General features: G+C 35.8%; 1 protein-coding gene across 5 annotated transcripts in view; it reads left to right on the forward strand.

The window, feature by feature from the left end:
* nAChRalpha6 (nicotinic acetylcholine receptor alpha6) overlaps positions 1 to 14458 on the forward strand; it is a 112553-nt gene that overhangs the window by 33088 nt on the left and 65007 nt on the right. For all 5 annotated transcript variants that reach the window (XM_034332848.2, XM_034332851.2, XM_076692427.1 and 2 more), the window contains exon 4: positions 1059 to 1103. In XM_034332848.2, coding sequence (XP_034188739.1) covers positions 1059 to 1103 — 45 coding nt within the window. The remainder of the gene's footprint in view (positions 1 to 1058; positions 1104 to 14458) is intronic.

Here is a 14458-nt window from a genome sequence, read left to right on the forward strand (position 1 = left end):
TCGCATGTGCTTCTTGACCGGAAAGTTTTACGCACCGACGATCGATCTAATTTCGCTTTGAGCCGAACGGAAAATCGACCTTGGATCTGATTTCCACTTTGAAGTGGAAATCGAGCGTTAATTCGATTTCACATTGAAGCGTAGACACAAGTGTTGTAGCAGCTGGCTGCATCAATATCCCTACTCTCTTCTAATATCAAATATCAGTTTATGTTGATAATAATTAATACTTCAAACTCAATACCTCTGACTTCAATGTTTCAAATTTTAAATTTCTAAATTCCCAAAATTCCCAAAATTCCTAAAATTCCCAAAATTCCAAATATCTATTTGCAGTACACTTTTATCACCTCCCCTATATGTATATGTAGAAAATAAAGAGATGTATCGGCCGACGCGATGTTTCCAAAATATTTTGGACTCCACTGGCAAGGGTAGGGGGTCGCACGGGGTTGTAAAAACCGACGTGCAGTTGACGACAGTGGACAAGACGATTTCCGCGACGAATTCGCGATAAATAAACCACGTGTTGCAATCATTCATAGGCAAAATTTTAATTGAAATTCTCGCAGTAAAGATATCGTGGCAAGAACTGTACAGTAACCAATCGGTTCAGCGTGAACGTTTACAAAGCGGTTTGTCCATTGACACCATCCTTGCTATGTGCACGTTTTATAAATCACTTTGATGTTCTGATGAGTCTGTGGGGCGGAGTGCGGTTCCCTACCAAGCGTTTGGAAAACGAACGATAGTAACAGCAATTTGCGGTTATTGGCTCTTTAGTTTTCGACGTGGATTTTACGATTTTCCGGATCCACCACCCCTTCAATCACCTTTTTTCCCCAGATTTTATAAAAGTACATAGGACTACGTGTTGCAAACATGTGTCCTTCGATAACACTGCGCGTTTATTTTTCAAGTAAACAAAAAGTATGAAACTTGGTCATGTTTGATTTTTGTAAACAATTCTGAAAATAAATTCAAGTATTATAGAATTGAAGAAAAATGTTGTAGGAGAATTTAGATGGAATTAATTGCTGTTTTCTCTGTTTTTGCAGGATGAGAAGAACCAGATATTGACGACGAACGCGTGGCTCAAATTGGTAAGTGAATCGAAAACAATTATTTATAAAAATATGTTTTTAAGTTTCTAGATTTTTAAACATAACATAACATAAACATGTTATTCGCTAACATAAAATTCCACTCGATCAGAAAAATATTGAAATCCCTCGCAGTAACCCAGATACTTTAACCTAACCTAACCTAACCTAACCTAACCTAACCTAACCTAACCTCCTCCTTTTTCGAAGTCGGTTAAAAACAATCCTTGTCCCATTTCCCTATACACTTACGACCCCCATTCGAATAAAATCAATGAAACTGATGCTTTTCGTTATCACGTATCAGTTCGTACTCAGGGAAACAAGAAGATGTATGCCTCATAGTCGCTTCTCTCTCAGTCATTCATTTTTTCCTTTTTCATTTTTTTTTTTTTTTTTCTTTTTTTTAACATCCTCTTTCGTGGCAGCTTCGTGTTTCCCTGGGGTGCGAAAGGAAGGTACGAGGTGATTCGTCAGCCACGAAGACGAGCCTGGAAAGTAAGATAAAAGGGAATGGGAGGGTGAAGAGGATTGGGGAAAATCGAGAGAGCAGAATGATGCACTCTTGCGTCTTTCTGCAGCCTAGGTTGTTGGATCGAGATGAAAAGGACACGCGGAACGTTTTCTGACGTTCCGCTGCTACGAATAAGGGAATTGAAACGAAAAGCTTGAGAAAGCGATGGTCGCGTGCCGTTCACGGCTTTTCGGCTTTCTTCTGATACTACGTGACAACTGCGTGGAATTTATTCGTAACTCACTATGACTGCGTCACCTATGCACACATGTATGTATTTTTATAAAATATGCAATCTGTTATATATAGCTGATGGTACAACCATTGGAGACACGGGGAAGTGAAACGAAAATTTTCTTACACGTTACCTCGTTTCTGAGAATATTCATTTTCCATATTCAACTAGTCATAATAATTTGATCATCCGCTGTAAAAGGATTCGAAAGTCAAACAGTCTTTCGATATCCCATAACCGGAAGATAAAGATTCGCTTGAACTACGAAAACCAATATGGTAGGATCAGCAACTTAATTAATTGTTAAAAAAAAAAAAGAGAAGGAAGGAGGTCCGTTTCTTTTCCTTCGTCGATCGATAGCCAATATTACTTTCGGATGGATCTCGTCGTTTCCCGAAGGCTCTCCTTAACTATTGCCGGGAACGAACGTCCAAACAAAAAGCAAGTCGAAAAGAGCCTGGGACACGATCGGTTTTTCAGAGGGAGGAGGGTAAAGAGCGGGTGACGAGGTGAAAAGGGATAAGAAACAGTGTGACGAATTGACTGAAGGTGGGAAGAGGGCAGGAAACCTTTACCGTGGTTAGAAATCAATTCCACGGAGACAATAAAATACCTATAAACCCAAAAGCCGGATGATATCGACACCACGTGATTTAACGATCCAGTTAGAGTAGTAAGTGCTACTGAAAGGCATAAATTAACTTTCATTTGCACAGGGTGTAAGAAAATCACTTCTTATGACTTTTATAGTGGATTTCATACAAAGATATGTTAAAAAAAAAAGAGCCTCAAGAGCCTTGATCTACACTAGTGAAATTAATTCTGGACACTGCATAAAAATATTCTTTATTTCATATTTGTGCAGTAAATGTATATTCTGCTATGCTAAATCTATAATGTTTATACTTAATATTTTCACATTTTGAATTTTCAGAATCTGAATAAATGCGAAATTTAAGTAAAAATTTAACTGTCCAGAATTAATTCCACTAGTGTAATTATAATTGTGATTGCATTGATGGATTGCAAAGGTGATCGAAGGCTTTGTTAAATTCTAAAACCACCATAAATGATGCAGTATACCAGCTGCATCGACCTTTATCCAGGGTCTTAACTGGCTACAGAAACTTTCGAATATCCGTTTATTCATCGGTTGGCTGTGCATTAAAATTACACCGGTGAAATCCGTCGCTAATGATGAAATTTCACGGAAGAGTATTAATTCCCGTGGCGTTGGTCGCTTTGAAGTGGCCAATCAAAACTTTCAAATGCATTAAGTTAAATGGAATTTCGAAGCAGCCCTCGAACGCAACGTGACCGGCCTAATTTGTACCCTGTTGTAAAATAATCCAACGACTCCGGCTACTCGAGATATCTGAGCGACTCGATATGCCCTTTGATCCCGAACGCTACCCTTAGGCCCTTAGGCATATCAAAATGGTTGCCTCACGTTCCTCGACGTTTTTCAAGCAACAGTCACTTGTTTGACGAAAACTACGCTCACAATGACGAATAATGACTCCTTGAAAACAGACGAATCGCGCTTGGTTTGCTCGAAAGCCTCCCTTGTTTCTCCCTTCTTTTTTTTTTCTTTTTATCTTTTTATCTTTTTTTCTTTTTCTCTTTTTTTCTTTTATTTTTGTACACGGTCAAAAGCATGTTCCGAACGAGCACTTGTGCGCGCGAAAGGCCGAAAAATAATTCAGACCGAAGTCTACGTTTTTTCCCGTATACAAAATGTTGAATGCCCTCCTATGGAAACATTCCTGGACAAAGGATCAGGCAGAAAAACACTCACTCAGACGAGGACAACAAACCGACGGTCGAACGTTGGAAACGGATACCAAGCCTCTTCCGACAAATTTTTCCGACGACAAAATCGTGCGCTGCGCTTTGCAATTTTTCCCCTTTTTTCACGTCTAGACTCTCGATAAACCTGAATGATCCTAAGAGAACATTTTAAGGCCATTGTTTGTTTCGAATGTGTCCCACGGATGTTACGAGGGTAAATTTTGTGCGATGCTCTTCAAACGGTTTCCAAAAGCGAACAACGTATCAGAATAATTGCGCGCACTTTGCCTTTGCCCGAGAGCAAACGAGATTGACGAATGGGACGAACAGGTAGATGTACCGGTACCGGTACCGGTGCTCGTACGTTAGCACAATGTATGTACATACATAGAAAGTGGAAAAGATTGTCGTAACGCTCGTGTGAGAGCACGAGTGGTAGAATAACGTGCGCCCCTACCTTCCTATTCTTTGCTCGGAGAACGGGCAACATCGATCTTTAATGACTAGTGATTTCGGTGCTTGAATTTAAAAGATTTTTTTTCTTCACACCATTTTGAATTAATTATAAACGTCATTTTGGACTTGAAAAATCAAAGCCACCCTTTGAAAGAATCACTTCATAATTTCAGGTGAATTCAGGTGAACTTCCTGATTATTTGAAAGTTCGCGACTCGTAATTTAATTCTAATTTGAATTTTTCATATTTAAACCAAAGAAGAATACATTCTTCGTCTTATCTCGTAGCAGTTGAGCACCTTTCTGATTATTATCGGATACAGTTTGCATTTCGCGAAGGGCATTGCCGCTGCTTTGAATACGCGCCTGTTATTATCGTTTGGCCAGTCGATAAAAGTTGAAAACGAGCAATTTCAGCGTAGGAAAACTCCCTTATCCGCCTTAATTTCAACTTTATACTCCGCGCTACGTATGCACGGTAACAGCCCCCGTCGGAGTAAACATTTTAATACGTTTTTCTTTAAAACATCAGATTCTTTGCCATCTTACAATCTCAATTCTTGTTCCATTTTTAAAATGAGTCACATTATTATTGCGATATTTTAAAAATAAACTTGCATAATTGATTAAACACCATGAAGAGCCATGTCGTAACATTTTTTCTCTAGTACCATGTCGTAAGAATTTGATTAAAATCTGCAAATATTATATTTTTATGGGAAACCTTGAGCATGTCGTCTTCGTGTAAAGCAGCACTTTGTATAAATAATTAATTAGAACGTATACAAGAAGTTGTTGCACAATTTGTAATAGGGCAAAGACAACTTTCAGCAAACTTTCCTTGTGCAAGAAGTTATCTAAGTACTTTAACATTAACGATAAGTAAGAAGTACAGTGACAGGCTGTGTACCCTCTCTACTTTCGAATATTAGGTTGCATTAAAGTGTTCCTCTGACTTGAAAAAGTTTCTGTCAAAAGGCTGGCTTCGATTAATAAAATTGACGATGTGCCGCAATTCAAATTAAGGGGCGAAAATTTTACCTTCTCACACGTGAGGGGGGCAGTTAATATAATCAAATAATTCAATTGCACGCGTTTCACCGCAACGTTCCCCAAATTGTACGTCTAAGGACATGGATTAATTAGATCATGTGTCACGTTAAACGTTGCTGCCTTTTCCGAGCGTAACGGGTAGACGTGCGACGCGACGCGCAAACAGGGCGGACGCAACGGGCGACAGATGGAACAGGAATTTCCGGGACTGTTGAATCGTAAATTCATCTAAACTATTAAATTAATGACGAGGGAAGTAACGACTTCACACGGAATAAAGACAGCTTCACTGTTCAACGAGGAAGTGCATACGTATAGTCTATCCGCAGAGTCGGCGACACACGGTACTTATGCGTGCACATTGTATTCGTATTCGTATTCGTATTCGTATTCGTATTCGTATTCGTAGTGTAGTATTCTTAACACGCTTTTAGATTAGAGTCGTTGCCATAGAATTATGGTACCAGACGCTTGAAATACATATCAAGGTGCTGTCGGGAAAGTCGGCGACACACGGTATGTACAATGTAGAATCTGAGGCTTCCATGGTTTGCTTCTGAATTATTGTACCATGGTTGGTGTGCGTTAATCCATGGGATGATTCCCTTGATCAATCTCCGCCCAGACGGCAATAAATTTTAACGTCGTGTTAACAGTATCGTTCTCCATGATATCAAGTATTCCTGTTATGGTTGTTGGGAAATTGCTTTGCTACAGCTGTTCGATAAACTTCCCCCATTTCTGTAATATTCAAGACAATGAGAAATTGTTTGTCAACGCTAGTTTTAACCTTTGGTAGTATTTATAAAATTTTATTTTCATGGAACTTTAAATCAATATGAAGTACTCTAACGCTATTGTCATTTATAGTAAAATTATTATTTGTGTCAATTTTAAATCATCGGATTCTGTTAAAGTAAATTAACTAATTCTTTTATTGTTCGATGAGATTCATCCTAAGAATGATTTCAATAATGATTTTCCTCGAGAGAACAGGTCGATAATCAATCAAATGGGCTTCCATGCTAATCGTTTACGAAATGAGTTTGTTCTCGTCGGAACTATTCATTCTCTTTCCGCGACACTTCTCGTGACATCCGGTCTAGACGATCCAGATATTGCACCTAGGAATTGTAAAAGGTGACTTGGTAAATTGAGTTCTCCATTCATCATTAAGATGAAGTATTCGATTGTTAGCGAAACTTTGAATTGGTTCCAATGAAGAATATTAGAGAAGCATTTACACAGAAATTTTCTGGAAACTTTAAGCTTTAGGTTGGTACGTGATAAGTAGTATTTACCTAATGATATGAATTTCAGCCAGAATATTCGAAATTCAAATACAGTCATCTCACACTTGCGCCGCACCTTTCTAAACTACACACAAATACATATTGTATACAAGGTGTCTTACAATTTTCGATTTCGTGTTACTTGAAATCTACAGGGCGTCGTTAGAAGTGACAGGTACTAACAACCCACGATACAAGGGAATTGGATTGTCCGCAATCGCAGCAGGTATCCGTTCTATCCGGATCCCAAGGGATCCTCAGGTGGATCCTTCTTTTTCCAACATTTCGCTTAGGAGCTCGTAAATCAGTCAATCGCAACTGCTCGAATTCTCGTGCGGATATCGTAAGCTGTGGAACGAATTCCATTGTAAGGCAAGATTTAAAAGATACTACCTTTCTGTCGGTGCATCCGTTAAGAAACCGATTCTGTGCAACCTTAGGAATTGAATTAACCTTTGAATAGCGGAGTCTAGGTCAATCGAGACCTAAATTTACAAAACGTGTATCTACCTATCCGAGGATTAAATGGAACGCTATCAGGTTATTTGAAAAATTCTGTTTATATCCTTTGAATTAATATTTGAATCTGAGCGCAATCAGTGCTACGTCACTCCTGTTCCTAATCACAATAGTCCTTTGACTGAATTGCGATTGACATTATATTGCGCATCTGCCTTATTGTATGATGATCTGGACGTAATTGAACTATTGAATTGATGCAAATCAATATTCCCTAGTGTCTGATCCTTAAATTCCAACCTGATAATTAAATTTATTAATACTCTAGATTAATTATCCAGCAACCGCGTACATTCTTTGAAAATTAATATTTATTAAATTATACGACTGGAATGACCCCATAGGAACAATGCGCGACTTTTTATCCATCCTTAGTCGTGAATGTAATTTTATAGAATCTGCATAGACGTAAATGTTTACCCAAGTTCCATGGTGTAACGGAGCTCGATCGAGCGTGCGATAAATCCAGTTGGTATGCAAATATTTCAGCTCAAACACGCACATTTCATTTCCACGAGAAAGGATGATCGTTCAATTTGGAATCGATGATTTACGATTGTTCTAAAGCTATAAGTTAAAAATTATGAAACAAAGTTTTGGGATATTTGATATAAAAAATGGTGCACGTCATTTGATTTGTCGCATTAATGCTTTATGCGTGTATAAAATTTGGAAACGTTGAAAGTCTGACAAGACAATTTCATGAGAGAAAAATATCACGAAATGGCACTTATGGTACATCAAATTAATGCTTGAAGCTTTACGAAAATAGCTATTATAAGTGCACACCACACCGTTGATATTTTTAATACATAATGACTGCTGCTCCGTTGAAATAAATCTTACATTATCACTCGTTATGCAACATTGTTCGTTGCGATCCGCTACCAGCCATTTTGTATTAAGAGTATCAATAGAGTAAGTACTGGTATAGCCATTTTCGTAAAGTTTCAACGTTTAATTTGATATATTATAAATGCAATTCTGTGATACTTTTATGTCATGAAGCTTCATTAGAATTTTAACTAGTTCTATTTTCTAAGCTTTAAATTTCTAAAGAAAGAATCCGATGTAGCAACCATCTGAAAGATTGATATTTCATTAAACGATTTCTGGAGGTGTTTCAAGTTCCTTGGAAATAGGGCTGACAATGATTTATGTGCACTGAAAGTCGTTGGTAATGGCGAAGGAAGGATTGAAAGGATTTCAAGATACACGTAACTACGTTGAAACAACTAGCAATTGTTCAAAAGGCAAATCCAAGCACTAATACATTTATCCACCTCTTTCAGTACTTAATTATACGTAGATATAGTTCAATATAGTAAATAATTACAACATTTTATTTTCTAACGAATACTGAATTTTCATGAATCATTTTATAATAAATATTTGATTTTCTAATATTCCTGGCAATGTTCTCTTCTCTATCAGAATTCCAATAATTAATTCGATTAATAAAATGATAAATAATTGCAATTATTGTCTTTGAAACGATTGAAATTCTCATCGAGATTATTGCTAATGGTGTTACCGAGTGGCCATGAATATCCTATAATCTTCCACTGAAATCTCGTTAGTGCTGGATTACCAAAGTTCCATACCTACTTTAATTGTTTATTCCAGATCCAGATAAGTCCTGGACAACAGAATAGGATAAAGATTAAGTATCATGTGTTCTTGAGCTCCAGGATCATCATAGTAATCTTCATCTATTAATCATTTGATGGCTCACTCTTACACATCCAATAGTTGATTCGATAAATAGTTGATCAAAAATTTGGAATACGATTTTGAAATTGGAAAATTCACAAATTTAATTTGTTATTTTTTGTATAATTGATAATATTGAAAAATTATTTTTGAATTGCAAGTCAACGATCTTTAGCCAATAATGAAAAATAAAAGGAAAGGTCTGTGGATTGGTTTACAATAAGATGAATAAGCTATGGTAAGAATAATACAGTTTGAGGTTGAAAGAAACTCTGAGGAAAAATTAGAAACTTCCAAGAAGCAACAGGAACTGCTAACTTGTTAATTATTTAATTTACCAGCACACCTTTCAGAAGTAAGTGCATTCTTGAGAAGTTAGCTCAGTCTGTTTCCACTGAAATCTCATTTCTTATAACGTAACAAGTTCAAAAATAAAAATAGGGAAAAAAAGAAATTGCGTTGCAATTTATATGTCTTTTTCTTTATTTCGAATGAAAAATTTTGTTAATTGCTATCAATTAAAACTGAAAATTGTTTTCGATTGTTTTTTTTAAAACAGTTTTTCTGCAACCTGTACATACACTCACGAAACTTTACTAAACAGCTGTTCTGTTCTGTTTTGTATTATGGAACCTGTTACAACATCCAGCTCACAGCTACATGGACCGAGCGTTGATTGCTCTTAATTAAAATTCTCTCACTCGAAAATTTTCCAAATTTTCTTCACTTCGAAGCACAAGCTGCCACTTCTTTCATATAATTTTGTAGAAAAACAATCCTTCCCTTTACTCGTACAATTTTAATATAGGTACTTAGTTCACTATTTACACATTTACCGATATTTTTTTTCAATCCATACGTACTTATTTAGGTATAATAATGAATTTACTATAGATATTAAAAATTTATATGGCCTGCATCTAGGATTCCAGCTCCCCTTATCGCCATTTTGTTTCCTTTTTCACCTCTTTAAATTTGAAATTGCAGACAAAAGTCCACATTCAATTCTCTTCTATACTTTTCGCGAAAATCATTATCGAAATTTTGATACCTCTATAATGACAAAAACAGTTAGTGTGACAGGAAGTTGATTAATATCGGCCATTTTTCTTCAATGTATCATTTGTTACTTTTTAATATTCTGCTATCAGTACACGGACAAAAAAGTTTTTCCGTTGCCACGTCAATCCACTGTACTATACAGTTAGTATAGAATGGTTAAAGCTGGTTGAATATCGGATGATTAATGTCCGCGAGCAAAACTTACGCTGAATTCTTTCCGAAGAATTGTTACCAACTCTTACAAACTTTCTTTCTGAAAATCATCAATCTATATTGACTCGGTTCGTAAGTCGATCGTTGCTGTTGATGATTTCATATACTATACTATTTGATACTATCAAATTTATTATCAAAACGTTGCACGGTTGCCCATCACCTTTTACAAAAAGAATGAAAGAGGATTGGTTGCCGTTGGGTCGATTAAGCACCGTATGAATTTTTAACAAGCCCAGGCCACTCTATCACGTATGTATTTACGTATTAAACCCGGTGCACTTGGTATGGTTGTTGGTTAACCCACAATTTATCCAGCCGAATCCACAAATTCTAGTCAGCTTCTCTCCAAATAGCAGCCTCTGTGCGTTTACACTGGGCCTTCACTTTGAGAGTGATTTAGGCAGCACCAAGTAAGTAAAAGGGGCTAAGGTTAAATACACATAACATTCTCTATTAAAATGCACCGATTGCCGGCAATTCATCACTCGCTTAGCTTTAAATCAGCTCTAAACAGCAATTAAACTTGCTTAAAAGGTGTTGATAAAATTCTTCAAATTCGATTCAATGTTTCTTTAAAATACGCGATGATATTTTGAAAAAAAAGTATACGTCGATGATGTAAGAGGATAAAGGCTGGTGTTTTGTAAAATTCACTATGTCACGATGTTGTCGTTTTGTAGATATGTAGACGGAAACGAATGCCAGGTATCACGAGCATATATTTGCCCAGTCGAGACTCTCACGAGAGACTCCCACAGCGTATACAGAAATTGCATATTTGACGAGTAGCGCGGGCGAGATAAATCGTCGTAGGAAAAAGATGGACGTTTCGCAAAGGGCATCCTTACCAAGGGGAAAGTTTCATGATAAAGAATAAATCTCAAAAGTGAAACTTTCTTTGTCATCAAAACGTCATTCAACTTTCCTTTTAAAAAGCAAGGGAAAATATAAATGACTGATTCATTGTTAGCGCGTTACAGTAAGGTTTAAATTCGATGACACTTTTCAGTCATGGAATCGTCAAAGACTAAAACGATGTTCCGATTGAGAGTTTGTTTTCGCAAGGAAACAGCAATTGAAGCGTGTCCTTTGGCGGATATCCGATTTCAGAGAAACGATAACGCGTGTTCGTGTATCTGTTCAAGAATTCACGCTAGGTTGCCTTTGATTCCCGGCCAATTAACGGCAAGGATTCACGGAGTATGTATGTATCGCTACGGAGAATTCATCCAAGTAGGTATACCACCGTGGTATTAAACGATTCAACGTTGGTAGCAGGTGTTGCGATTTCCAGGACGAAACAGGAAACGGTCGTTCGACGTCCCTGGAATGCAGTAAATTCTCGGGAATAAAGAAGACCGTGTGTTCTTTCACGAGTAAATCGAATCTTTTCACGGTTTTATCGTTTCAAAGGACAGATACTTGGTTTTCACGTTTATGGGTGGTACCAGTGTTTCCACATTTAATAATTAACCATTCGGTGGGCCAATCGTGACCCAGATCTATGAAATATGAACAATGGTGTATTGATTACAAATTCTCAAAAGAAAATTTTTTAAAATTTCACGAATTTAACACTTCCGAAAAATCAAAGGCTACCCTAGACGATTTTTTTCCTCTTAAATCAATTAAGGTTATTGGTAAGATTATGTTTGTGTGCATAAAATTATTGTCAAATTGCACATCACATATTTACTAGCTTATTAACAAGTCCAAACAACACTCTACCAATTTCTCTTTTTGTAAAAGTTTCTCCACATGCAATTGTTGCCAGTTGTTCGAATTGAAACTACACATTTCAATCAATAGGTAATCAAAAAACAATAATTAGCCACTCTCAATGAGACTACTGTTCATGTTCATTGAACAATTGGAAAAGTACAGGCATCGTAAAAATTGAGGGAAAAATGAACTTTCCATAATTCTAAAATGATATATAATGGTATTCCAGTCTGATTATTATTGTTATAATATCTCTGTTTAGTTTTAAATTTTAGATAGGTTAAAAATTAATAGGAATAAGTTTTTCGAATTTTATGAAATCAATTAAAAATTTGTATAAACGAGAATTTATTGTCATACAAGCAAAATTGAAAAAAAAAATATATATAGGTATATATATTCGACAGCCGTTCCTATTGAAAGACTGAAATTATGTTTCAAAATTGGAATTGGCAATCGTAGCTTGAATAAAACTAAAATCGAAATATGATTCTTTTGTATTTTGAGATGAACAATTTCACTCTATCAACAGGTTTCTAACAATAACTTTTTTGTAACAATACTGGTGTATTGTAAGTTTGGAATCATTATATGAATGTTCAATTTATTTTAAAATGAAATTAAAGAAATATTTATTATAAATTAGAACTTTAAAGGATCAAAAAAGGAACAGCATTTAATACAGTAGAAATTAATCCTATAGCTTCCAGCTCGTTTCGGAATTATCCCAATCGAAGCTTTCAAGTTGTTCTTGTATAATTTTTTCAAATTTTTCTGCAATTTTCTCTTTTAAATATTGTAATAAGAAGACTATAAAATTGACTCGTTCAGAACCGAGCTTTAAATATTCTGCTATCTTGTAAATACATTTCCATGACAGGAGAAAAAATGTCATTTTCCATAAAAAAGTCAATGTTAGAAAATTCCCTATGGTTGGTTGAGCGTTCGAATAAATAAGGAATAACAAGGCGAATAAATCAAGTTAAGCGAACAATTTAAGCAGAATACACGCTTTGTATCCTTTCTTTTGAACCTCGTCGCTGGTGAAATAATTCTTGCGTAAATTTCAACCTACACATACACAATGCATTCACGTTTACATGCAATAAAATGCATGCACACCAGTATGTGCATTCATAGCAAACCAGCTGTGAAACGCACAACATACCAACTATCGTTTAAAATAAGACCCATCAGATTTTCAAGAACCATTTTTCCTTTTTTATAAAATGAAAAATTTTGTTACCGCCTCACTTTTGCAAAAACATATTAACTGAAAAATTGAAAATACATTTAATTATTTATTATTACATAATGGACTAATTCGTCTCAAATTTGGCAACAAAATTTTTCACAATTTCAGTTTTTAGAATTGTTAAATTAAAATATATATAAAGAATTTTTAATTAAGGGAAATCTTCAATGAAGAAAACTGTAAACGTGAAAAATACGTATTGGTGGTTTCTTAATAAACTTCAAGGTTGGGATAGGCTTAATAGAAGAGTCAAATGTATCACTAGGAAACACGAAGGGTTTAAATGAAGAATTCAAGGTACATACGAGCCGTTCCTCGCTTCTGACACACCCGAAAAGCCTTAATCTATCCGAAGCCAAAGCTTCACACAAGTTACCCTATGCGAGGGCAATCTCCTCCACCGCATAACCCGATAATTCTAATTATCCTAACATGATCAATAATTTCACTCCTCCTCGAAGCAAATGCGCTGTCGCAATGTATAATCGTACCTCAAAATTCCTACACAAAACACACATGCAATTTTAACGTCATTTAGGAAACTGAGAAATCAAATTTCATTTTTGACAATTTATTTCTCATAAACCATGAAGTACACCAAAAAGCTATTACAGGCATTTTGTTGTGTATATTTTAAGGTATACAAAAATGCTTTTGGATCGCCTGTTCTTAACAAAATGACGAAAATATATGTAGCTGTCTCACCAACTTTAACCCAGCATATAATGCCGCATTTGTGTCATAAGAATTCTGTATGCATGTCACAAGAAAGATCCAATCTTCTCCTTTGAAATGGTTATAGTTGCATGTTGATGGGCCATTTGGTTTTTGAGATATCATCGTTCAAAGAAAAGCATCATTTTGGACAGTACGCTAACAGTGTCTGGCCATTGCTACTGCGTCGGTCAGTGATGGACGCTGAGTCAGCGTGTTTTTTTTTTGTTGTTTTTTTTTTTTTTTTTTTTTTTTTTTACTACTACCTACTACTAGCGTGAGTATTTCCGGGGAGAGAAAGTAGGTCACAGCATTTCCGAGAATTTCAAGCGTCATTCATCTAGGCGGTATTTTCAAAGCCTTGTAACTTGGCAACTAATTGAATTACTGATTGATAACAAAGTGCATCTTTTGAATAGAATGATTTTTCTGATTATTCAAACTTATTCAATCAAAGTTATTCAAGGTAAATATTATCATTAATAAGCAAAAATAATAAATAATATTTTGTATCTTATACTGAAGCTGAAAATCTGAAAAGGTTTCAGATTATTATTTTAATAATTTTCAAGTTAAGAGGGTTAAATAAAACTTGTGGTACAAATTCAAAAATCAAAATTTCTTACTATCGCAATGAATTCAATGGATCAATATGGTTGTAACCGAAGTAGATTCATGGTAACAGTGTGGTTGCGAAAGATCGCCAGCAATCCTGCTCCTTAACCGAAAGCACGCGTTGCATTAATGCACCTGAGAGGGCTGGTCAAGTGCATACGTCCACTATTGTGGTCATCCGAAGATGGATGTGGCAAT

The sequence above is a fragment of the Osmia lignaria genome, chromosome 15, assembly GCF_051020975.1.
Source record: "Osmia lignaria lignaria isolate PbOS001 chromosome 15, iyOsmLign1, whole genome shotgun sequence".
Classification (NCBI taxonomy): Eukaryota; Metazoa; Arthropoda; class Insecta; order Hymenoptera; family Megachilidae; genus Osmia; species Osmia lignaria.